The sequence below is a fragment of the Cynara cardunculus genome (assembly GCF_001531365.2).
Source record: "Cynara cardunculus var. scolymus isolate 2C chromosome LG 9, CcrdV1, whole genome shotgun sequence".
Taxonomy (NCBI): Eukaryota; Viridiplantae; Streptophyta; class Magnoliopsida; order Asterales; family Asteraceae; genus Cynara; species Cynara cardunculus.
In genome coordinates, this window is record NC_037536.1 from 17,035,885 (window position 1) to 17,059,975 (window position 24,091).

Sequence of the window (24,091 nt, forward strand, 5' to 3'; positions counted from 1 at the left end):
ATATATATGTATATATATATATATATATGTATGTATTTTATGTTAAAATCATGTGTAAAGAATATAAAGGAGGGAGGGGGTTGATATTGATGGTGTGAGAAGAAAATTACGGGTTGTTTGGTTGGTTTTCTATTAAGTCATTTATAGATAAAGTTGTCTGTATGGAATGTGAATTAATTTGTATATATAAATTGGAAAGATTTTTTTTTGAGAAGGTTTTTTCATATATGGAAGGTGTATGTTTTTTTCATTTGGGATGGATAGGTTTGAGAAAAACTTAGCTTTCTAGCTTTCTGTATAAAGCTTGTCCATAGAAACTTGAGTTTCTATGAGATTACGGCTTGCATAACGGGTTCGATATCCAGATTAATAAAAAAAAAGAACTTGAGTTTGCTATATTAGACTTGTTGGAAAAAAAGTTGGGCACAAACCAGACCTAGCCCAAACCTGCAAATTATCAGCTCTAAAATAACCAAACCGGATTTAGCATATCTCATTCGAAGGTAAGGGGCATTGTAAGGGATAAGATGTACATTGACCTTACCTCTCACTTGTTGCAAAATGCCAACATCACATCATATGAGAAAACACTGATTACAATGGTTTTGAACATCATACAAGAGGTTCATTTCCAATATATCTAATTGACCAGCACTTGTAATATTTTCTAATCTTATCAAGAAAAATGAAGATATAAAAGAATTCCATTGGAAATGAGGACAAAAATCCCAGAAACCTCCAAATAAATCTGAATTTTTGGGTAATTCTTGAGTTATTCAGAAATCTGATCTGATGGTAAATTAAAAACTGTTGCAAATCATGCATACGAGATCAACTTACGAACGGAAAAGTTTTGACCTGCCGAAGACTGAGGTCAGTTGGACAACAATGCATCATCGGGTTTCACTCTCCTGTAGAATAGAACGTATGCAGCGTTCGACTTCACATCATCTTCTGAAACCGTTGAAACATGGCTATCATCAAAGTTGTACCACTTGTTCTCGTTAATAAGCTGCATGTCACAAAAGTGAAAATAATCTTAGTTGTCGTTTACCGACACAAACTGGGTAGATGCTAACCACGTAGAGTGCGGTCTGGGTAAGTGCACACTGAAGCACCGACAGAGTCAAAAGGCAACCCCTCCCTTAGGGGTCAACATCTTGGTCAATTTATTTGTGGGTAAGAGTGTTTCGGTAAACTAACTGAAGCTGATTGAAGCAGCACCAGTCAGCAGTAGGTAAACAGACCCTTAGAAGAAATATGGCAAGTACAAGTAAAAAACAAAACTAAACGAACCCAGCAAATCTCACTCTGGGGAGGGTAAAATTTAGGCAGACCTTTCGGCCACCCTAAGGAGCAATGGCTTGCACATTTTTTTGTGTGAAGAAGGTTTCGCAAGGGTTAAAGAAAATAGGTGAAAATAGATCAACCAAATGAACCTAGTATATCCCACACAGAGTTGGGTTTTTTTTTTTTGGGGGGGGGGAGCGGGGGTTGTTAGGGTGTATGTTGACCTTGCCTTTACCCCAAGAAGTAGAGACAGTTACTGTGAAGACTCCGGGCTTGTAAAGCAGAAAAATACAAGGAGACACGTGAGAAAAGTAGCAATTCTTAGTACAACCTGAAATGGTATCAAGTATGCTCCGTCTAAAAATCAATGTCCAAATTTCTATTTTAGTTCGTCTAAAAATAAGTGTCCACTTTCAAAAGTAATTGTCAACTTCCCGATTCCACCTTCACACTGTGTTCTCGAGGTTTTTTTTTTTTTTTTTTATGTAGGAAGGTAGGGGGAAAGAAAAAATCTTGTGTTCTCGAGTTTTCTTTAAGGAGGGAAGGGAAAGGGAAGAAAAATCATGTTGATTTTCCTTCCAAAAATTTACTCTCAAATGTGGGAGGAAAGAAAAGGAAAAGAATTTATAACATTAAAAAATATTTATAAAATTACACATTTACCCATCAATTACATTCCACTATAATATAAGTAAGGGTATATTTGTAAAATAACATCTTTCCTTTCCTTTCTCTCCCGCTCAAGAAACATGAAAATTTATTTTCTTTCCTTCCTTTCCCTTCACTCTCAAGAACACAAATAAGAAAAATTCTCTCTTCGCCTTTCCTTTCTTTTCTTTCCTTCCAAAACTCGAGAAGACAGCAATAATTATGAGATGAAATTCATTGCTACTTGCTCCCTCTATTATGAAAGGAAAATTGTCTTTACTTAATAAAAAGTGTAATAATTACACATGTCTAGAACTTGTGAGACATTTTCATTGTGAACATTTATCTTGGGACAGAGGGAGCATATTGCTCATAGATATCATATGATCGACAAAGGAAACTCATAAACTAGCTGAAATTTGCAAGATTTTATCGTAAGAATAGAGCATGAAGTTATAAGATAGCCAAGAATTGTAAGAATGTGAAAACTACAGGAAATGAACAAACCTTGACATGTGCGGTATAATGCCCGCTTCCCATGCTGCCGTAGTGATTGGCTGAGGCGTAAAGTTCATATACTTGAGGATGAGAGTTGTTTTTGTTAGCTACGTATTTTGTCAAGTCAAAGTCACGAAGAGGGAAGTTGACAAATGTTTCTAGTTTATTTTTCACGGTCCTGCTATATGAGAACCTTTTTAAATGGATCACGAGCACCTCAGGAAGCCTCCAAAGATCCAACTTTTTACTTGCTTGCCTTCGTTCTTTGCATTGAGGGCAGTACCTTCACCGATAGCACATCAGAAAATCGTGGGATAATATTAATAAATAAACGAAAACTAAAGATACTAACAAATGGTTAACATGATAAAGAACGTTGAACTACGCTGGATTTTCCTTCTTTCTTTTGTTCTTTATTCTGAGGAGCGAGGAGGAGCTTATACTTGCTCTAATCCAAAAAAAGTGCTTGATATGATACTTAACTTGATTAAAATTGTCTGAGAGTATCTCCAACAGTTATGCTATAATTTTTTTAAAATAAAGTATCAAAAATCAAAAACTCTAAAAAAAATTACATCCGACTCTAACAGCTATTCTATTTTAGCAATTCTAGCATCAACTATATTATTAAATATTCAATACATATAAGAAAATATTATCTCTCTCCTAAACATTTAATTTCAATATCTCTTATTGGTGCTAAAGAATAGAATATTATTTCTCTCTCCTATATAGAGTTTTAGAGATTTCTCCAAATTTGGAGATTTTCACCTTCTCTTTCTTCTTTTCTCTATTTTAGTATACATTATAGCATAGTTGTTGGAGATGCTCTAGCTATTTGTCAAAGATCTAAAAGTACCCTTCAATAGAAAACAAATATAGGAATCTTGTGGATCCAAGCCGCTACCATCAACTTAGGGGGTGCTTGGTTCGTTTTAGAGAATGGAAATAAAAATGAGAATGCTTGGGGATGGAAATGGGAATGATTTTCATCCCCACAGTTTGTTGAGGAATGCTTCATTACCCGGTGCCTAGTAATAGGTCACTTCATTGCATCAAACCAGACACCATTAATGAATTCCATTTCCATTCCCTACCCCAACCCCCAACCAAGCAACACGCGCCCCCCTATTTGTAATGTGCGACGAATAGGTAATATCAATAAAGAAATAATCTTTCTAGAAAGCTTATTATAAACCTCAAGGCAGCAGTCAAGGAATTTATCAAGAAACAAGCACAAGTAAATTGAATGCTCCCTCCGTTCCAAAATAAATGTCAACAATGAAAAGGGCCTTACAGTTTTAGGAATGTGTAATTATTACACTTCTTAATTAACTAATGACAATTTTGGCCTTAATAATAGGAGTAATGAATTTCTCCATCTCGTAATTAAGGGTAGAAAATTGGAAAGTAGACACTAATTTTATGACACACTAAAATAGAAATGTGTACACTTATTTTGGGATGAAGGGAAGGGACTAAATGATAATTTTACCCTCCATCTCATAATTAAGGGTAGAAGTGGAAAGTAGACACTTTTGAAAATTGACACCTATTTTCAGACAAACTAAAGAAACATGGACACTTATTTTGGGACGGAGGGAGTAATAAATAATTTGAGAGAGAAAAGCTAACCACATGTCTTCAGGTACTAATGGCTCCTCACGCAGGAAAGCTTCTAAGCAGGAGTATAAAGACAGAGGTTCAATACGAGCTTTCTTTGTTCCATGCCCACTCTTGAAAACTTCTGGCAAGTTTTCTAGGTAATGCGTCTCGTATTTCTTTAAGAGTTCGGGTGACCAATCAATATAAAGTAGAACCGACACAGAAGATGAGGACAATCTTATGATTTTCTCTTCTCCAACCGAAATATCAATAAGGGTGTTGTTTCCGTCAACCAACTTTAGCGGAAGTTTTAGTATCGAATCACTGTTTTCCTTAGGTGGTGAATATGGTCTGTTACCATTGTTGACAGAAGATGGATTTGATGCTACTGATGATGTATTGGTATTGGATTTCTGATGTTTGAGCAAGGGAGAGAGCATTGTGTGAGCTATCAGCTGTATATCACCTCTTGTAATGGTTGCATCACTAGAAACCGGAAAAATGAGTGGTGTTCCATAAGGTTTCCACGTTGTGCTCCGAGCTTTGCTGGTTTCCCTAAGAACAGAAAAAGAAACGAAATGCTGAGAAAAGAAGTCCAAAAACTATTGAAGAACCTTATACAGACAAACAGTAACAAAAGCAAAATAAAAGTAGAAAAGAAAGGGGAACTCTTCAGATTATGGAACACCAACCAAGAAAGAAATAGAGTATTAGAAATTAATAATTATTACACTTTTTAATTAACTGAATGACAATTTTACCATCAATTATTACTCAAATGCCATCAAGCCTTAAATATTTGTGTCATAATAATAAAGGGTAGAATTGGAAATTTTAGTAAATTATAACCATCTATTTTTGAAGGCGGACACTTATTTTGGGACAATATTAAATGGAAATGTGGATACTTATTTTCAGATGGAGTAACAACCATCTATAGTATATTAGTCGTGTACCAAGAGGAGAACTTACGGCCCTTCACGGCGGTGGACCAACTGGAGATATCTAGTGTTTGTCATTAACTTCGGAATCTTGTAGGCAGTAAGGCGATCGTCATCTTTTATGACAGATAATGACATGAGAGGGTCTTCCAGAAACTGGCGAATCAAGTGGCCTTGTACCTGCAAAGAAGAGCTTTTTTTTTTGTAACTCAATAATGCAAGCATATAATTTAAGGGTCTGCTTGGTATCCAGACAGGATAGGACAGAATAGGACATGACAGAACAACTGTTCAACGTTTGGCAAGATAGAACAGATAAAATGAACAATTTACCCCTAATGAGTTGTTTATAATATTTTGATTAATTTATGTAATTTATTAAATTATAATAAAATAAATACTTTTTGTAATAAAATATATCATTAGAAAGTTCTCATAAAAACAATTAAAATGACACCAAAATGAAAAGTTTATGTAGTTTATAATTTTTATTTTATACATTTTCTATATTATTTTTTATTAGTAGTATTTAATAAATTACATAAATTAACCAAAATATAGAAACCGTATAAAAATAATATTTGAGGAAAGTAAAGTGAAAGTTTGTAGAGCATAATAATACAATAATAAAATTTAAAAAATGAAAAAAAAAATGAGGAGGGTGGTGTATTTGATGTTTTAGAAGAGAATTATGTTTTATTCTGAGGTTATATTGGTAAAACATAAGTTTGTTCCACCTTGTTCCATGGATGGGGGTGGAACACGCATGTTCCTGTGTATTCCACTGTGTTCCTGTTTGTTCCACATAAAAGTCATGCCAAATATGGAACGGTGATCCCTGTTATGTTATGTTCTTTCCTATGCACTTTACCAAACACACCGTCATTCACATGTTCTAGCAATCAGTAACAAAAGATAATATAGGTATTCACCTCTGCAAGCAAAATCTTTTCATTTTCTTTTAAAGAACAAACTCTGCTAAGTGCATGGATCAGATCTCTGCAACGTCCTTCTTTTGGTACAGTTACTGTGCACGTAGCAGGCATCACACTCCCATCACAGCTAAACACCGTCACCATCATGGTACGAGGAGTGGCGGATTGAAGCGGCAAGGAGAGATACATGAACGGATCAAATGTAACCGAGATCTTATCACATACAGGACAGATCAAAGTTGATTTGTACTGGCCCTGTCAAATGGAAAATAAAAGATAAATGACTCCAAACAAATCTGTATAGCTATTAGCAAGGAAATAAACATTATACCTGCATACAAGAATAAGAATACACTTCCGTTAATTTAAACTAGAGAAGAAAGCAGAACTTTGGATGCTAAGCATCTCGTTCTATATATGTCAAGCGGTCTTCGCTATGAAAAAAATCCCATCACTTCCTGTTTGATACTAATGGTAGTGAGCTACTGAGCTCCATATTTTTGCACATGTTTTCTTAATAGGCGTTCTCAATTCACATATTTTATAAACCAAGGGCCTGTTTGGTTGGTTTTCCATCAAGTCTTGTATAGATAACATTGTCTGTGTGAATTAATCTGTTAGTATAGATTGGGAATATTTTTGTTTGGACGGTTTTTTTATAATGGAAGAAGTGTGTTTTTTAATTGGAGTGGCAGGTTTGAAAAAATTGGCTTTCTCGCATAAAGCTCCCCCCTAGAAGATAACTGAATAAACCACTTTTTATGTATGGATTTAGGTTTTAAGTCGTCTATCTCAACATGGGAGAACTTGGTATAATGTACAAGCTAAGCTCATTGGCCGAGAAACATAAAATAATACAAATGATGGAAACCCTATTTATCTGAAACATAATGGAAATTAGCAAACATTAAATACCAACAGATGTCATGAAAAGTTAAAAACGATACTCACTTGGCAGACATCCACAATTATTGAATCATTACGAGCAATGTGGTTTGCCCAGTACTCATCAGCGACTTGTTCATCAGGTCGACCATCAGCATCTCTGGGGTTGATATAAGGCTTCTGTTTGACACGGTTCAGATCTTCATGAAGTCCATCGAGCAAAAATGCAAGAAGTTCCTGAACCAAAAAAGTAACATATTTCATCCAATGTATAGACCTGAAGTCATGAAAGCTCAATGTATCACAACAAACCTGAGAATCATGCTGATTGTGTCCACCAAATTGCGGTGCGAAGCGAGCAAGCTTTGCTTTAAATGTCCGAGGAGCAAATGAAGCTCGGCCTGGTGCCCACAACAACCTAAGCAACTCACCAAATGCTATAGCTAGCTCACCCTACATGTCAAGTGTTCAAAAATTTACCCTAAAGGACAATCCTCTTGCAAAATCGATCAGATCACACACTTATACCTTTTGCATACTATTGTAAATTTCCAATAGACACCTAAATTGTTGTGGTAAGAGCAACATCCACAACAGTATATGACAGTTTATGTTTATCAGAGGCGGACCCAGAATTTTTTTCAAGTGCTGGCACAATTTGACTATAAAAAATATCTATTTTTTTTCACAATATTGGTACAAATCTATTGGTTGGTTCCTTGTCCTTACATAGAAAAGACACATGCTTGAGTCCGGTCTACATATATTTTTCAGAACACAGAGGTATAGAAAAGAAAACCCAAATTTAAGCTAAAAAACAACAAATTTGACAACTGTGGGACTCGAAGGTAGAAGCATTTTGCCATCTTAGCCTTTAAAGTTGTGTGTTAACATTTGAGTTTCAAAAACTATATGGTGGCACCCTTCAGAAACGTAATTTTTGCCCTTTACAACGGAAACATGAAGTGGTGGCCCGTGCCACCGTATATATCCATGTGGGCCCGCCCCTGATGTTTATGCAAACAAATCTTGCATTATAAGCCTACCCTGCGGAAATATGACTTATTTCAGCTATATGAATTTGCAGGAGAATGGTTATTCACATGATAAGAATGAACATTGAAGCTTGAAATCTAATAGTGGTATAACCTGTTCTAACCTGCATTCAATGTAGAACGCCAGTGGCAGATCTACTGTCATTACATGAAGAGTACCAAGTTCATTTGTTCAACAAAGAAATAGAGACGATGTGTTAAATGCAATGAAAAAAGAGTACGTATGAAGAGCTTCAACCATCATAAAAGACACATGCAAGAATATTAAGAATTAAAAAAAGATAACAAAACAACACACAGTAAATAATCATGGACAGCTTAGAGGTCTTGTTTTGCCTACAGTAGCAAACACAGGGACAAAAGGTAGACAAATACTGCATCTAAAAATTGGCAAATATGTTAGAGAAAGAAGATGAGCTTTTCTGCAGCTTCCATAAAACAATTTATAAGCAGTTAGATTTGCAGAACATTGGATGAAAGTTCATTTGGGATTACTTTAGGATCATTGCTTGTGAGTTATGGTCGATTAGCTTCAATCGTTGTCTCATTTTTCAATATATTAAACAAGTATCAAGTGATCACGTGGGTAAACCATTGAACTCAAATGAACCTTTAGTAACAAGGACCCTCAGACACAACAATGGTTGACAATTCCCACTAAAAAGAACACTGATTTGAACCAAAAGTTAGAAATAACGATAAGATAGAGACTCAGCAACTCGAACAAAGTATATCACTTCTCCTTGATAACATGGAAACTTCATATAGCGTTGTGGCTTTTGTAACATTATTTTGGGTTAGAATTGAGACTTACCTCCATGCCTAAAGGGTTATGCCAGTTTATCTCTTGATAGAAATCTCCACGGAAATATCTAGCAAATTCAGGTGTATGAACAAGGCACTGTATTGCACTGTTCATGAAGCAGGTGTTTCCGAAATTCAGCAACCCAATTAGACCAACACAAGAACCCCTTGTACTAACACCAAGAGAGGTGGGTGTCCTGTCTGAATCTCTCGGTGCAAAAGACAAGTTTTGAAATTGTGACAACTCTGAATTGCAGCTTTTAGACACAACCTTGTCTGCAGAGGACCCTTCCCCAATTGAATTGTTCATCCTAGCCGGCTCGACAACTGCTATGGAGACGTTCTTTGTAGATCCATTCTCTTGAACAACACTTGTGCAGCCACCACTATGATCAATAACTTCCACTAGAATCTGTATTCAGCATGTTCACATACAGAGACAAAAAGCATAAAAAAAAAACCGCGTAAAAAGAGCATTAGAATTCTGCATGACTCACATGTTGTTGATGACAAATTAAATGTGAAACAAATTTTAAGCTAAAAGATAATGGTTCTAGAAAGAGTTCAAGTTCCACAGAATAAAGTAACTCACATCCTGATCCATCTGTATGTTAGCATCATCAAGCGTTTTATCTAGGTCATTCAACAAAATATGTTTCCGACAGCCATAGTAATCCCAAACATGTACCTACCAGAGCGACAAGAGAAGACATGAAAAATTAGGAAGACGCTTATTCAAAGTATAATCAAAAGGGAAAAATCCATATAAGACATCCTTTACTTTATCCGAATTAAGATCCAAGATCTGACAAGCCTTCCTGTGTAGTTCTCCAATCGTTTCCTGTCCAGAAAGATTTAACATCTTGTGATGTTCCTCAAAACCAGAATTGCTACATCTTTTCACAAAGCGAGATGAGAGGAATTATTTCAAGAATGCAGGAACTGGTTATCATATAATGAACACAGCTGTACCTTTCTACTCATTCTTATGGCATGCTGATCGGCCCCTGATTTCAAATGCAGTTGAAGCCGTAGAGGATAAACTTCTACAGTCAATTCTGTTTGTGATGAGCCACGAGTTATAACTTTTCGAGCCAATGCAGGACCACCACCATACCTGCAACCCATAAATCACTACTATGACTCATATATATTCCGTGAAAAATACTTATACAGACCTAGGAATCATTTTCGTTTAAAAATCGATTTCAGCACAGTGAACCATGCCTTTGAAAACCAAGAAGCCACCACTAGATGGCTATAGTCTAATAAAGGCAAGCTATTCGACAACTATTAATGACCTATGGGATGTCCCTACTTCGTAAAGCAAACTGTATGAAGTTCGCAGGTGAAGCATCCCATCTCACACAGAGGATGTAACAACAGCCTTATGAATATGACCTTAGTAATATAGTTTAGTTCAGGCAAAGAAACTGGGTTCCAAAACTTAGATATCAACACACAGGTTCTCTTAATGTACAGTGAATTGTTGTATCTATGCTTTAAGCAATGAGCCAATGACTGAAGTAGCTGAATTATGTCTTCCATATGGTTAATCACTTGCTATGAATGAAATGTGTTTCTTAAAACGAAGAAGGGAAAAGCATGTGAGTGTAAGGATCGCTAACCTCCCAGGCTTCATTCCTCTAGCTTAAAAACAAACCTTTAGGTTGCAGGTATCCTATTTATTTGATAAGCAATGATTTCAAGCATGTATTCATCCGTAAAGTTTAGTAAAGTAAATTTGTCAATGGTTCCACAAAATGGTAACATAAAATACATTATGGGTTCTATTACAGACGGACTACGACTTGTTTAGGTGATCATATATATTGCAAGCTTTACATTGAAGTCTATGAAAATGTGAATTTATAGGAGTCACTTATCAAACTTTTGGCTAGTCCTCTGATGTAGATGGTGAGGACATCCATGGGAGAAAAGATCTCAACCCATCAAAAGGAACTACTGACAGCAAACCACCAGAAATATCCCCAACTTACTTTAAAAGCAATAGCAGAAGCTGCAGATGTAGAATCCTTTTTAGTACCAGTAGCAAAGTTCTTACTTGCATACGAGAACTTCTAGGAACAACAAATAATCAGAGATACAATAAGATAATGGCAAAAAGTTAACATAATATGCCTTACAGTCAAGTCGCCTTATAAAATCCAGTTGGTGTAATCTCTATCAACTGCTTCCCCTCTTACATTAATCTTCTTGAGTTCTTGGTACAACTTTCCCTTTGTCACCAGTGCATCTAAATGCTTGATTTAAAGATATCATTTTGAAGAAAACCTTTTTTCTAAATATCTTCTTTTCCTAAATTTCAATGGGATAAACTATTGTTTATACTGCTAATATTTATATTTACATTAAATGACTAGAATCCTATGTTAAAAAAGCTCTGGTAATTCCAGTAGAGTCAACATCTTTGTTATGAAAATATCTACCTTTCTGTTCCAAAGGCACCTACATAATCATCGGATAATAAAATGACATTGAAAGAGAAAGAACTTGTGCAAGTTCAAACTAACCATGCATAAAATTGATTCCAGATTTCTTCTGGGACCAATATGTAATCAGTGCCCTCCACTAATGTATCATAGATCTCAATAGTTGAATTATCAGATGCTGATTCACAGATCAAATCGGAGTTGTCAATGCTTGGTGGTCTCTTCAAAGTTCTTGAGCCGCCTGACTCCAAAGATGATCCCTCGTTTGTACTAGTTGCCGGGTTATGATTCACAAATGCAGACCAAATTCGCCACCATCTGTCAGAAAACAGTATAAATATGATTAAGATTCCAACTTACTGTTACTAATGAAGTAACTGGACAAACATATGCCAGTTGAAGCAAAGAATAAGCATGAAAAAAAAATGATACATTGAGCACTGAATTCGCATAAAACAGAAAGAAAGAAAAAAAAAGCTGAACTGAGATGTTAGGATGAATTCGCAGACAACTATGGCTCTTCCCATATTCTATTTTGAAGATTTGTCCTTCCATATGTTGATATTTGGAATCTACCTTCACTTGTGAATGATATGCTTTTTAAATAACAAGAAGCATTGTTTTTCCCAGTAATGAAGATAAAAAATACATCTCAAACAAACTTTTTTACATCTTAAGAAGATGCGTTAGTTCATCACAGAAGAAAAAAAGAAAACGACAAAAGAACAAGTCTTGCTTTTCTCAACAGGTAATGCTGAACCACTAATGCAGCTGCTCTAACACAATGGCTTTGGCTCAAAATTCATGGAAAACAACATACTCTATGAAAATGGTGAGTCCTGTCTATTAGTGACATATTTTGTGTGTATGAATAAGTTGGGGCTGTTTAAAATTGAATGGCATCAGCCGCCAAGTAACCAAAACATGCAAGTTTTAGCATGTAGCAAAGATTACACTAACCAATAAATACTTGGGATTCTCTCACAAGCACTTTGAAGCATGGATTTAAGTTCCATCTATAACCAAATTCTTCTTAACTCTCATCTTCCTTACATATTGCAACAAAATTTTAAAAATCTAAAAAGTCTCCATTAATGCACTTTTATACCAACTCTGCCAGTACATTCTTGCCTTAATAACTTATCAATATATATAATTCCCTCTTTCCTTGATATACTGTCCCCTTTAAGCAAGATCCAATTCTTAATTCCTGATTAACATGTTCCTCAATTCCACTAAATTGCTATCTTGGGAATTAACATTGAATGTGGATACCATGAAGTTCCCAAGTTCACAATTGATGTAACATACAATCTTACAAGTCTACATCATATTATATTTCATACCATAGAAAATCACATGTGAAGTACTTCACCACATCCAAATACATTTATCGATGCTTGAAAGGTGAGGTTAAATTTGTCATCTACGGCTTCAGAAACTATCTACTTTGCACTTCTTCCTGGATCCAACACACAACTGCAACATATGGAATTCATCTAATGGAACCCCACTTACACATGGATTATGGAATAAACTTCCTGAACATCAAGCTGAAACACATAAAACACTGCAATTTTCTCACTGGAAAACTGGATACTAAAACCTTAAGTTTTTTAGAACCTCTACATTCTAACGGAAATGGATCAAGAAATTCAATCATCATCTAAAGAAGTTTCTATGTAGTAAAAGCTACAGGATTCAAGAGGCGTATACTAAAACCCTAACTTTTTAAAACATCTACATTCTACCGGAAAAGGATCAACAAAGTCAATCGCCATCTCAAAGGGTCTATACATGAACTAAAAGACATAGGATTCACAACAGATGTATATGTATTGTGATTACCTCCAAGAAATTAAATGATAGGTATCGCCTTCTTTGGCTTGAGCTTCGACTTCCCATGCAAAACCTGATATCACTCGTTTTTCTTCCTCTGGCGAAAGCTCCGTCAAACTAACATCTTTTGTCAAAATCTCCGTCATGCCTTCACTCCCTGACATGCGTAAATTTCACGAAGATTTTTGAGCCAATTTTGAGGATCGTCTCTCAAAGGGTGTAAATCTTTGAAGAGGCAGGGTTAACTTATAACCCCACCATAGCCAATTTAATTACTCTCTCCCTTGCAAGAAAATATAATAATCCCTGCGTCTAAAAGAATTCCACATTTGCTTTTGAGTGTCAATATATTATTTTTATAACTTAAAAAAATCAAAAGAACAGGTTTGCTTGTATATTAGAAAACCAAGCCTTACATCAAATGATGACAATGTATTACAATAATAAAACATTTTGAAATGAAAACACTAGAAACAAGTCAACAACCATGTTACTTTTTGAAATTTGAAATTAGAAGCTCTGAATTTTCAAAAGCATAAGCGGATTCTTTTTTTCTTTCTTTTTTGACGGGGTGACTAATAACATAATACGCTATCTCCTGAAAATTTCAAAACCGACCCCATATACATTTTAGTAAAGGTTTTTTACTGTCAACCAAAAATTTTAGCACTATAGTGCCCCAAGCCCAAAGCAGATGGGCCTAAAGCCCTAAACAGCCTCCAAACAACGATGCCACAGTGGGAAGTAATTAGTACCCATTGCCAATGGTTTATAAGAGACTCGTTATTCATAGTCAAAATAGACGTGGAAATGGATGTTACAAACCCTGTACTTGAATTCTTGCAGTCTTCATTAGGCCTAGAGAGAACAATCCAAGAGGCAATCTGAAAAACCAAACCTATGCTCATATACCCTTTGCAATGTCCCAAGCCCAAAACAAAAAACTAGCCCAAAAAACCTCCAAACTATTAGTACCATGGTGGGAAGCTATTAGGAGTCTACTACCAATGGCTCATCATGAAATCTTATTTATAATTACAACAGATATAGGGTGCAATGCTACATCGATTGTAACATAATATAAGAAAAGGTGTTGTAAATGAATCAAATTTCCAACTAAAGTAAGCTTGTGAACTTCCAAAAAGATGGAAAAAATATTGCAATTAGTATTGAACATCCAAAATAATAAGCTTTTCTATTTTCATGAGATGGAAGAGCTATCAGATCATTTTAACAGTATTTACGCAAATCTTTCAGGTGATCTTCAGGATTGTTTGTATGTCGGGGTGTAACGTTTTGGAGGGGATAATTTAGTTTATACCAGCCACACTCAATTTTACTACTCTCATTCCAAAAAATTAGCATTCATTACATCTCAAATTTCCTGGCATTTGCCTAAATAGTCGAATAAATTATCTTGGGAGAGCAGCAGTACAGAAGCTCTAGCCTATAGTTCTAGCCCACGCAACAACCTATAGTATTTCATAATTTTGAAAGGAAAAAAACAGATTGTATAAATAAGAATTACTATTACATTAAACTATAATAATGTATTATAACAAAACACTTCAAAGCAGAAACAATAAAATCATTCATGTCGATTCTAATTTAAAACTCAGAAGGTTTGAATTTCAAAAACTACAAGTTAAAGTAATAGTCCCTCCATCTCATGGAAATTCAACAATTGACCCCGCATGTCACACATGTTTGTGATGATGAGTATCGGACAAATAGATAATTTAAGCTTGTAAGTTTTCCAAAATAATTGTATTTAATATGAAACATCACAAAATGGAAAGTTTTGCTATTTCCATGATATGGAGAAAGTATTAGGACGTTTTAAATTCGAATTATCAGAGTATCAGGCAGGTTGCTATTTTACTTTAATACTGTTATGATTTCTAAATTCTCCTAAAAAAGTATGCTTTCTCCCATAAACCTTCCTTCACTGAAGTTTAGCTCTTTTATCTTTCTTGTGATAGCCACATCATTCACCATAAGTGATACAAATCAATAGAAATGTTTACTAACAAAACCTTACTGTGTTTTGCATTTGGCTAACAAATGGTTCTGGCATCAAATATTGATGTATATTTGTTTCTTTAAGATGATGGAGTCATAATTTTATGATCCACGTCTTTAGTCGTAGGTAAAATTTCTATAGAATCTTTTGTGTACCTCCTCCGAACAATAAGAACAGCAAGTGAAGTGAGGTTTTAGGCCAATAAGGGGACCTGTAGACAGCTGAGATGGAAGAAAGGAAGCTGAGGCCTATATAAGGGAGTAGAGTTAGGGAGCCAGCAAATAGATTACCAAAATCCTAAGATAGATTGGGGGTTGTTTAGTTTCCTTTGCTATGTTATGTGTAGTTGCATCTTATCATTGTGGAGTCGTTTGCTTTTAACTAGTCTTACTTCTATTCAAATTTCGGGGTATCTTCTTTTCTTACCTCAAGTTTTTCTCTTTCAATTTCTTTTTCTTGTTTTTAGTTCTTCATACTTCTTTGGACAAGCTTTTTTCCTCTCACACATTTTTCACAAGTCCAGAGTCTTCATGGAAACAACCACTCTACTCCTCGGGGTAGAGGCCAAGTCTGTGTACATCCCACCCCCTAGACCCACCCCCCAGGTGGGATATACTAGAATGGCTCGTTTTGGTTTATCAAGAGCATTCAAAATATCAGGTTTTGCTATTGAATTGTAAAATCCAACAAACCAGATTGGTCATTTTTACAATGCATAACTTTATGAACTAATGCAGCTTCCAGATGCCAATAAGATTTACATTAAGACTGCACTTGACTCGATGACACAAACCCAACCTATATATCCTAGAGGCTTCAAGCCTTTTAAGAGGCAATTATGTAGGTCAATATGGGTATGTGATCATATTTAAGTTAAGGGACTCTCTAAGTTAGAGAGAAGAGAAAAGTGCAAATAAAAAATTGGCAACAAGTAAATAGCGCAAACGACAAAATGTAAATAGAAAACAACATTAAGAGCAAAAAGAGAAATACTAAATGATGAATGGAAGCTAAAATTACAACTCTATTTTGAGGCTAGTCATCGAAGTCCAGTGGTCAATATTGAAATTCTGAGAGCAATGACCAAGGGGATACATAAGTCATAAACCAACATGTGATTTCAAGGAGAAAAAAATGTATCAATTAAATTCAAAGAAATGAAGATGGGAATAGAAAAAATAGAAGAGAAGAATGAAAATTCATATTGGGGTTTACAGTGATATAAGAGTACAAAAACGATCTCAAAGGAAGAGTTGAGTTTGTGTAAAAGATCTCACTTTTTAAGTCGCAACTGCAATTAAGAGATGCCTAAGCATGCCCAACTTCAGAACTGAACTATTTTTTTATTGGTGGGGAGGGAGGTAATTAAATAAAACAATGTAAAGCACATCTTCAGCTTGCCTAATAAGCCACATCACAGATAAGTAGGCCACTGAGTGAACTGAATCTTTTCCAGTCTCCAAGACTAGATATACGTCAGCCTCTGGAGCACCCCCACCATACCGTCCCCATGGCCATCATGGGAGATTTAAATCACCCTGTCCCGAGGCAGGTGGATGGTGCCTGGATTCAAACATAAGACCTCCTTCATGGATTCCCACCTCCTTACTAACCAACCACCTTCAGACGAAGGGATACAGGAGAATGTTAAATTCAACTATTAGAAACAAGGGCTTTCTTTAAGATAAGTCCTTTTCCCACAATTGCTTTTATGTATGCCTGTCTCTAACTCCAGCATTGTCGCTGAATTTTTAATTAGTTTATAACCTATAACTCTTCCTAATTTGCACAGCCTTAATCTATTTTGTTCAATGGGTCCAAATGTCTCAAAGGTCCTCCTTCATATAATGTTGACTAGTAACTGCTTTACTCTCTTCTCTGATAAATATATTGATGTGAACAACCCAGCATGTAGAGTGATCCTGCAAGTCACTTCACATTACTCAAACTAAATGCACAATAGATGCTACTATCATCAACCTTTCTCCTGCACGCATAGGAATTATAGTTTGTTCGCTAACCAATAAGTCCCAATGATCCTTTCATAAGACTCAGAAGCCTCAATTCAAGTTCCAATTGTGACTAAACTCTCCCTAGTTCTCATCTCCTTCTATTGCATTATAAGCTAAAAAAACCATTTTACAGCCTCTACCTTATTCGTTCATTTTTGCTGTATAAACTTCTCAACAAAAAGTGATTCCCTCTTTCTTTAACATTATAGGCCCTGTAACCAAGATCCAAATCTTAAGTCCTGCTTTGACTGAATTTCTTAAAAATTCTTATGTTTATGGTGTGCTAAATTGCTATCTTAAGAGTTAAACTTGAGGATGTCCTGAAGTTCTAGAATTTGTATTGATGTCACATCATTCATATAGATGCATATAATATTGCATCTTATACCGTAGAACTTCATGGGTGAAGTACTTCACCTGATCCATATCCATGTATTGATGGTTAATGTTATACTTGAAAACAATTTCCATCAATAATTAGCTTTGGAAACTATTAAATTCACATTAGTTCTTACAGATCCAAAGCAACTACTATGAAGTAACAAATTCATCTGGTCAACCCCAATTACACAGAATGAATATGAACTAAACTACATGAACATCTAATTGAACCAAACAAAAGCATCAATTCTTTGGCGACAACCACACAGTTGCATACTAAAACCCTAATCTTCCAAAACCTCTAAATTAGACCAGAAAGCAAAAAAAGAATCAGCAAATTCGATCATAATTCCATAAAATCTATACATATACTACTCCCTCCGTGCTCTGAGAATGATAATTTCAACCCATAATGCTTACAACTTCTCCTTTTCCCCAATTATTTCTTATTTCCCCATTGCGATCGCTGATAGCATCATTTTAAATTCCTATTTTGTTATTATCTAATACAACGATATTCAAACATTTCTACGAAACTAAGTGAAGAGCAGGAATTACAAGGAGGAGATACACGATTGATGAGAAATTAAAATGTATTATTATTATTATCATCATCATTTCATTACCTTTGAGTAATCAAACAAAACGTATCTCCTTCCTTAGTTTGAGCTTCGCCTGCCATTGCAATGTCTCTCATCACCAGTCTTTCTTCCTCCGGCGACAGCTCCGGTGAACTACCACCCACCATCAACACCTTGGCCATTAACTTCCTTCAATTTTTGAGTGTAGAAAATAGAAGGGGTTTGGTCATAATTTGAAAGCTCACGACTTCCCCTGACATGTGTAAATTTCTACCCGATTTTCAGATTGTGGTCACTCGGCATGACGTTTCAAAAACCATCCCTACCAGTGTGCACCGGGTCGGGTCGGGTCAGGTAGGGTGGGTTTGGTTGCACAAATCAAAAGTTATATCGGATTTGGAATATGGAATTAACGGAGGTCTTCGGTTCGTTTTCCATTAAGTACTGTATAGATAAAGTTGTCTGAATTGATAAATATGTCTCAATGATATTTGATAAGTTGTTGTTCGGTTGTTAAGTTGAATAATCGGTCTGAATGGTGTAAATGACCATTTTACCCTTTGTCTTACATTGAACATTCAATTCCACTGATTCAACCACTAGACAAATAGATTGTTCCTCCATAACCAAACCAAATCAAAATCAAACAAAAAATCAGAAACAATATTCAATTCAAAACCCAAAATCAGAAACCAATCGATAAGCCTTAGAATTTTGGATTGCTTCGGGTTGGAATTGATTGGGTATTTGATTGTAGTGAGTTGGGTTTAGATATCATTTAAATGTAAAATATATATGTCTATACTATATTATAAAGTATGACAAAAACTCTTAAAAATTATTTTTAATGCATTTACTGTTTATTGGTGCATGTTATTTAAAATTTAAAATTATAAGTAAATTGTGTGTAAATACAACGTATTAAAGCTTCATGTTTGAATTCGTGTAACTAATTTCAGATAAACATAATCAAATACAAGATAAATATTTCATTTTAAATATAAAAAAATTAAAATATAATTATGATAATAATTAAGTTCAAAAAAATAGTTAATTATTATTTTTATAAAAAATTATATTATTAAACCAAAAATTAAAAAAATGAATTAAAGAAATACAAAAAAATAAAAAAATTTAAATAATTAGTATGGGACTAATATCAATATTTTTTATTTTTTATAATATTTTTATATTTATATTTTATTCAAAAATAAAAAAACAATATAATTTTTTCAAAACCACATAAAATCGTATTATAATATCGTTTAAGACAAAAAAAACTAGATCAAGATGTATTTCGCTTTTCCGCGAGTACTCCTCTAATATATATATATATATATATATATATACACTATATTTTAAAACATTTGACAAAAATTTTTAAAAACTATTTTTTATGCATAAAGTATATTGTTTGTTGATGCATATTACTTAAAATTCAAGGTTACAAGTAACTTGTACATAAATACAACTTATTATAGATTCATATTAGAATTCGTGTAACTAACTGCAGATAAACATAATCAAATATAGAATAAACATCTCATTTTAAATATAAAAAATCTAAAATAAAATTAGAATAATTATTAAGTTCTAAAAAATATTTAATTATTATCTTTATATAAAATTATATTATTAAATCAAAAATAAAAAAATGATTAGAAATACAAAAAAAATATTAAATACTTAGTTTGATACTAATATCAATATTTTTTTATGATATATATTCGTATTTATATTTTATTCAAAAATAAAAATATTATCGTTTTCTCAAAATTACTTAAAATTGTATTATAAATCGACTGAGACAAAAAATGAAACATTAAAATTGAGATGTATCTCGCTGTATTGTGTCAGTACCCTTCTAGTATATATATATATAATCGATTAATAAGTAGGTTTATAAATTAAAAAAGAATATGATTGATTAGGATTTAGTAGTTTTAAAAGATAATTAGATAAATACATATATTTATATAATATTTGTAATATATATATATAGGGGCACGTTCAAATTAAAACCGTGTATTTTTAAGAAACCGTGTAAACCAATTTCGACCAATAGAAAAATTACATTTTTTTCTAATTAAAAGTAATCAATAAGGGTATTTCAGTACAATATTTTATATTAAATATGAAAGTTATTAATAAATCTTAATTAAGGAAACGTAATAAAGAAAATTGTATAAATGGTAACATTTAAATATTTAATTATATTCTAATATTAAACTTTTGAATTTCATATATTGTAATATTTAAGAATCATCAAACAGGTCTTGATGAAACAATTGAAGTGTATAATGAAATCATCAAATCGTAGATGAACAAAAAAAAATCCATAAATGAAACAGGTTTCATGAACGTGAAACTGGTTCATGTTACAAATAAATTATGTGAACCGAAACATTTTCATGGTGAACCCGTTGCATTGATTGTGTAGTTGATCCATTTAGTTGGTAAAGAGAAAAATGAAACCGGTGCATTTTGTATTTGGTGCGTCATGAACTAAGTGCATGATGAAACGAGAAAATGATTTTAATCTGCTACAGAATCTTGAAGATTGTAACTCCTGCTCCAGAATCTTGAAGATTGTAAGGCTTAAAGGAATGAATCAATCAAATCAGTGGTGAAATAAGAAAATTACTRTAYATGAAATAGGTTTCATGAAAGTGAAACTGGTTCATGGCGTTCTTGAGCATGACTAGTGAAACGGTTGCATAATGTATTTGGTTCGTCATGAAATAATTGAATGATGAAAYGGKTACATGAAKAAACTGCTCCAGAATCTTGAAGATTGTAATATGCTTTAAAATCTTTAAGATTGCAAGGCTTAAAGGAATTAATGCTTCAAACGAGGAACGAAAGGAAGAAAATAATTTTGCATGAAAAAAGATTCATTGAAGATCGAGTAAGATGTTACCAAATATTAAATTTTGTTTACCATTTATGTCATTATTGTTGAAATAAAATAATTTTTTAATATATATTTTTATTTAATTTTCTAAAATAAAGTAAACTAATTTTGGCAATTGATCAAGAAAATGGATGGATGAGATTGGTTTACACGGTTTACACAAATGGGGCCGATTTTTATTTGAACGCTTATATATATATATATATATATATATATATATATATACTAGAAGGGTACTTGTGCAATGTATCGAGATACATCTTGATTTCAATGTTTCGTTTTATTCATTTTTTATGTCGATATAATACGGTTTTATGTGGTTTTGAGAAAACGATAATGTTTTTATTTTTAAATAAAATATTAATTTAAAAATATTATAAATWTTTGAAATATATATATATATATATCGATATCAGTATGAAATTAATCTTTTTAAAAGTTCTTATGTTTTGGTGTAATTTATTTAATTATTTTTTTAATTATAATTTAATTTAGGTTAATTAACAAAAAAATTTAATTTAGGTTTAATAATATAATTTTTTATAAAGATAATAATTAAGTATTTTGTTATAATTTAATGATTATTCTAATCATATTTTAGATTTTTTATATTTAAAATGAGATATTTATCATGTATTTGATTATGTTTATCCATAGTTAGTTACAAGAATTCAAAGATAGAACTTTAATAAGTTGTACTTAAGCACAATCTACTTGTAATCTTGAATTTTAAGTAATATGCATCAATAAACAGTACTTCATACATAAAAAATAGTTTTTAAGAGTTTTTGTCAAAATAGTATAGATGTAGAGATTAGTTATTATGTAAATATTTACATTTACTACAACCCTTACAACCAAATCAGGAGCGTCCATTTAATCATCAATGTTTACCATTTAATCATTGTAACTATCCTTAATTAAAATAACGAAAAAGATAATTAAGAAAATGGATGGTTAATAAGTGGGTTCATCTGTTGTATCGTCTATACTTTAAAGGAAGTTTATTTGAACGACCAGTTACACACACACACACACACATATATATATATATATATATATATAAATAGAGAGAGAGGAGGAGGAGGATCAAACGGGAATGATATCTATTTAAAATAATAAGAGAATAATTTTGGATCAATCATTGCATTAAATAAAAACTTTATTAAAAGTCATCCAAAAGAACATATATGTCATTTGTTATATACATATTATATATATATATAATTCATTAAGGTTGGTTATTATACAACCATTTACATTTGTACAACCAATACAACCGAATCTCAACCGTCCATTTAATTTGATGAAGATGTTATTTCATAGAAGTTTTGATTGTTTTCTAATATAAAGTATTAATCACAATTAATGAACTCTATTCATCTTCCATAAATATTCAAATCATAATAAATGAACTCTCATCATTTCCATAAACATCTCAAATTATTGGGTTGCATTGGTTGTATAAATGTGATGGGTTGCATTTGAAACAAACTCTAAATTCATTTATATATATATAAAGGTTATTTAATAAATTTAATTAAGGTATTTATTCATGATTTTTTTTTATAATTTTCGTGATTTAAGCATAATTATTTTTTTATTTATATTTTTTACAACATTTAAAATAAGTATGATTTAGTTTTTTATTTAAAATATTCATTTTATTGAAGTAGTTTATGTAGGAATTTTTTACAATTTTCATCAAAAATCATATGTGATATCCACAATTAATCCATGTTTTTTTCTTAAAAAGTAATTGTTCATTTTAGTCAATGTATCATATATGATATTGATCATGGTAGAAAAAAACATAAGTTATCTACAATATTACACAAATGATGAATTACGTTTTGAAGTACATGTGATCTTATACATTTTAAATATGTTTTACTACACATCACATGTGATTCTGTTTTTTCATTATTTTTCTTTTTTTAATATGTAATTTGAATCATTGTTTTTTAAAATTTAAATCACGTATGATTAGAAAAACATTTGAAAAAAAAATTAATTGTGAATGACATGTGATTTTAAAGAAAATTGTAATTTTCAAAATATTGTTTTAAATAAAAAATAAATCTTTAAAGAAAAAACTAAATACGTTTATTTTAAATGCATTAAATATTTTAAATAAAAATTACATCATATTAAAATTATAAATATGGTAAAAGTAAAATCTTAAATAAATACCTTAATAACTTTTATATAGCTAAATTACTTTTATACCCTTGTTTATTATTTCTTAGAATTAGTTATTTAAAGTATTATTTACTGAAATTATTGGCCCAAAATTATTCCCGTATACTTTAATTAACTAAAAGACAATTTTACTCTTGATTATAGCGATATAACTCTTGTTCATCTCATAACAAAGGATAAAATAAGAAAACAGATACTTATATTTATGACAAACTAAAATAGAAATATGGACACTTATTTATGTATCATATCATATATTACATTATATCATCCTATATTATATTATATGCACACACATACACCAGGTGAGACGCGTACTCCTACTGGTGACTACTTTGACAATTACAGCAGCGAACTCTAACGACCGGCCCCTTTCTCACCCCTCTTCTTTGATCGAAACCTTTGTGACCCTTATCTAAGTATGGAAATGAGACTCGCCCCATTAAGGAGCTCGGTTTACCTTTCCCGACTGGGGACCTACGAAGATCAAGAATGGCGATTGATCAATCACTGGATCATCGCAACAGTGGAAAAACAATGTAGAAGCCTCACTGGGCAATTTTTTTTTTTTTTAAAACATGAGTTGTAAGAATTAGAACCAGCTTCAAGTGGTATGGACTGGGTTTCTACCTCTTTATTCATTAGTGAGTTTTCACGTATCGTATGAATAACAAAAAATAAAGAGACAGTCGAGTGATGATTGATCAATCACTGGATCATTGCAACAGGCACAAGCCAGTGGCCAAATGACTGCTTAGGATGAGGAAGTAATACTTAAAAGGTTACTTAGAAACCAACTCAATTGCTTTATGAGACGAGATTCATAGAAGCATTACCTGATGAACTGTTGTGGACAAGATGCAGGTGATGAAAGAACGCAGGTTGAGATGGAACAGAGGAAGAATGAGATGATGTACTGGATGAGACTAAACGTATGCAAACTGAGATTGACGAAGGAGGCTAAGGTTTGAGATGTGCAAAGTGGGTGTTGATCGTCGATCGCAAACAAATGAGAGGAAGAAGAT

The 24,091-nt window shown here is 32.9% G+C and overlaps 1 protein-coding gene across 4 annotated transcripts; it reads right to left on the reverse strand.

Annotated features, from left to right (window-relative positions):
• Nucleotides 1-556: 556 nt before the first annotated feature.
• LOC112518216 (ubiquitin carboxyl-terminal hydrolase 5-like) lies at nt 557-18,160 on the reverse strand. 4 transcript variants are annotated; one of them, XM_025125831.1, is made up of 15 exons: nt 17,996-18,160; nt 13,779-13,837; nt 12,963-13,110; nt 11,196-11,432; nt 9,634-9,778; nt 9,443-9,502; nt 9,254-9,349; nt 8,672-9,073; nt 7,115-7,255; nt 6,869-7,039; nt 5,915-6,172; nt 5,014-5,162; nt 4,072-4,596; nt 2,446-2,719; nt 557-1,012 (listed from the first exon to the last, which is right to left on the reverse strand). In XM_025125831.1, exons 1-15 carry the CDS (start codon nt 18,130-18,132, stop codon nt 875-877), a joined length of 2,940 nt encoding a protein of 979 aa, XP_024981599.1. In that variant the 5' UTR covers nt 18,133-18,160; the 3' UTR covers nt 557-874. The 4 variants fall into 4 exon arrangements, with proteins under 4 accessions (XP_024981599.1, XP_024981600.1, XP_024981602.1 ...); XM_025125832.1 differs by lacking the exon at nt 13,779-13,837 and having other exon boundaries at nt 12,963-13,265; nt 17,996-18,063; XM_025125834.1 differs by lacking the exon at nt 13,779-13,837 and having other exon boundaries at nt 17,996-18,050.
• Nucleotides 18,161-24,091: the final 5,931 nt, after the last annotated feature.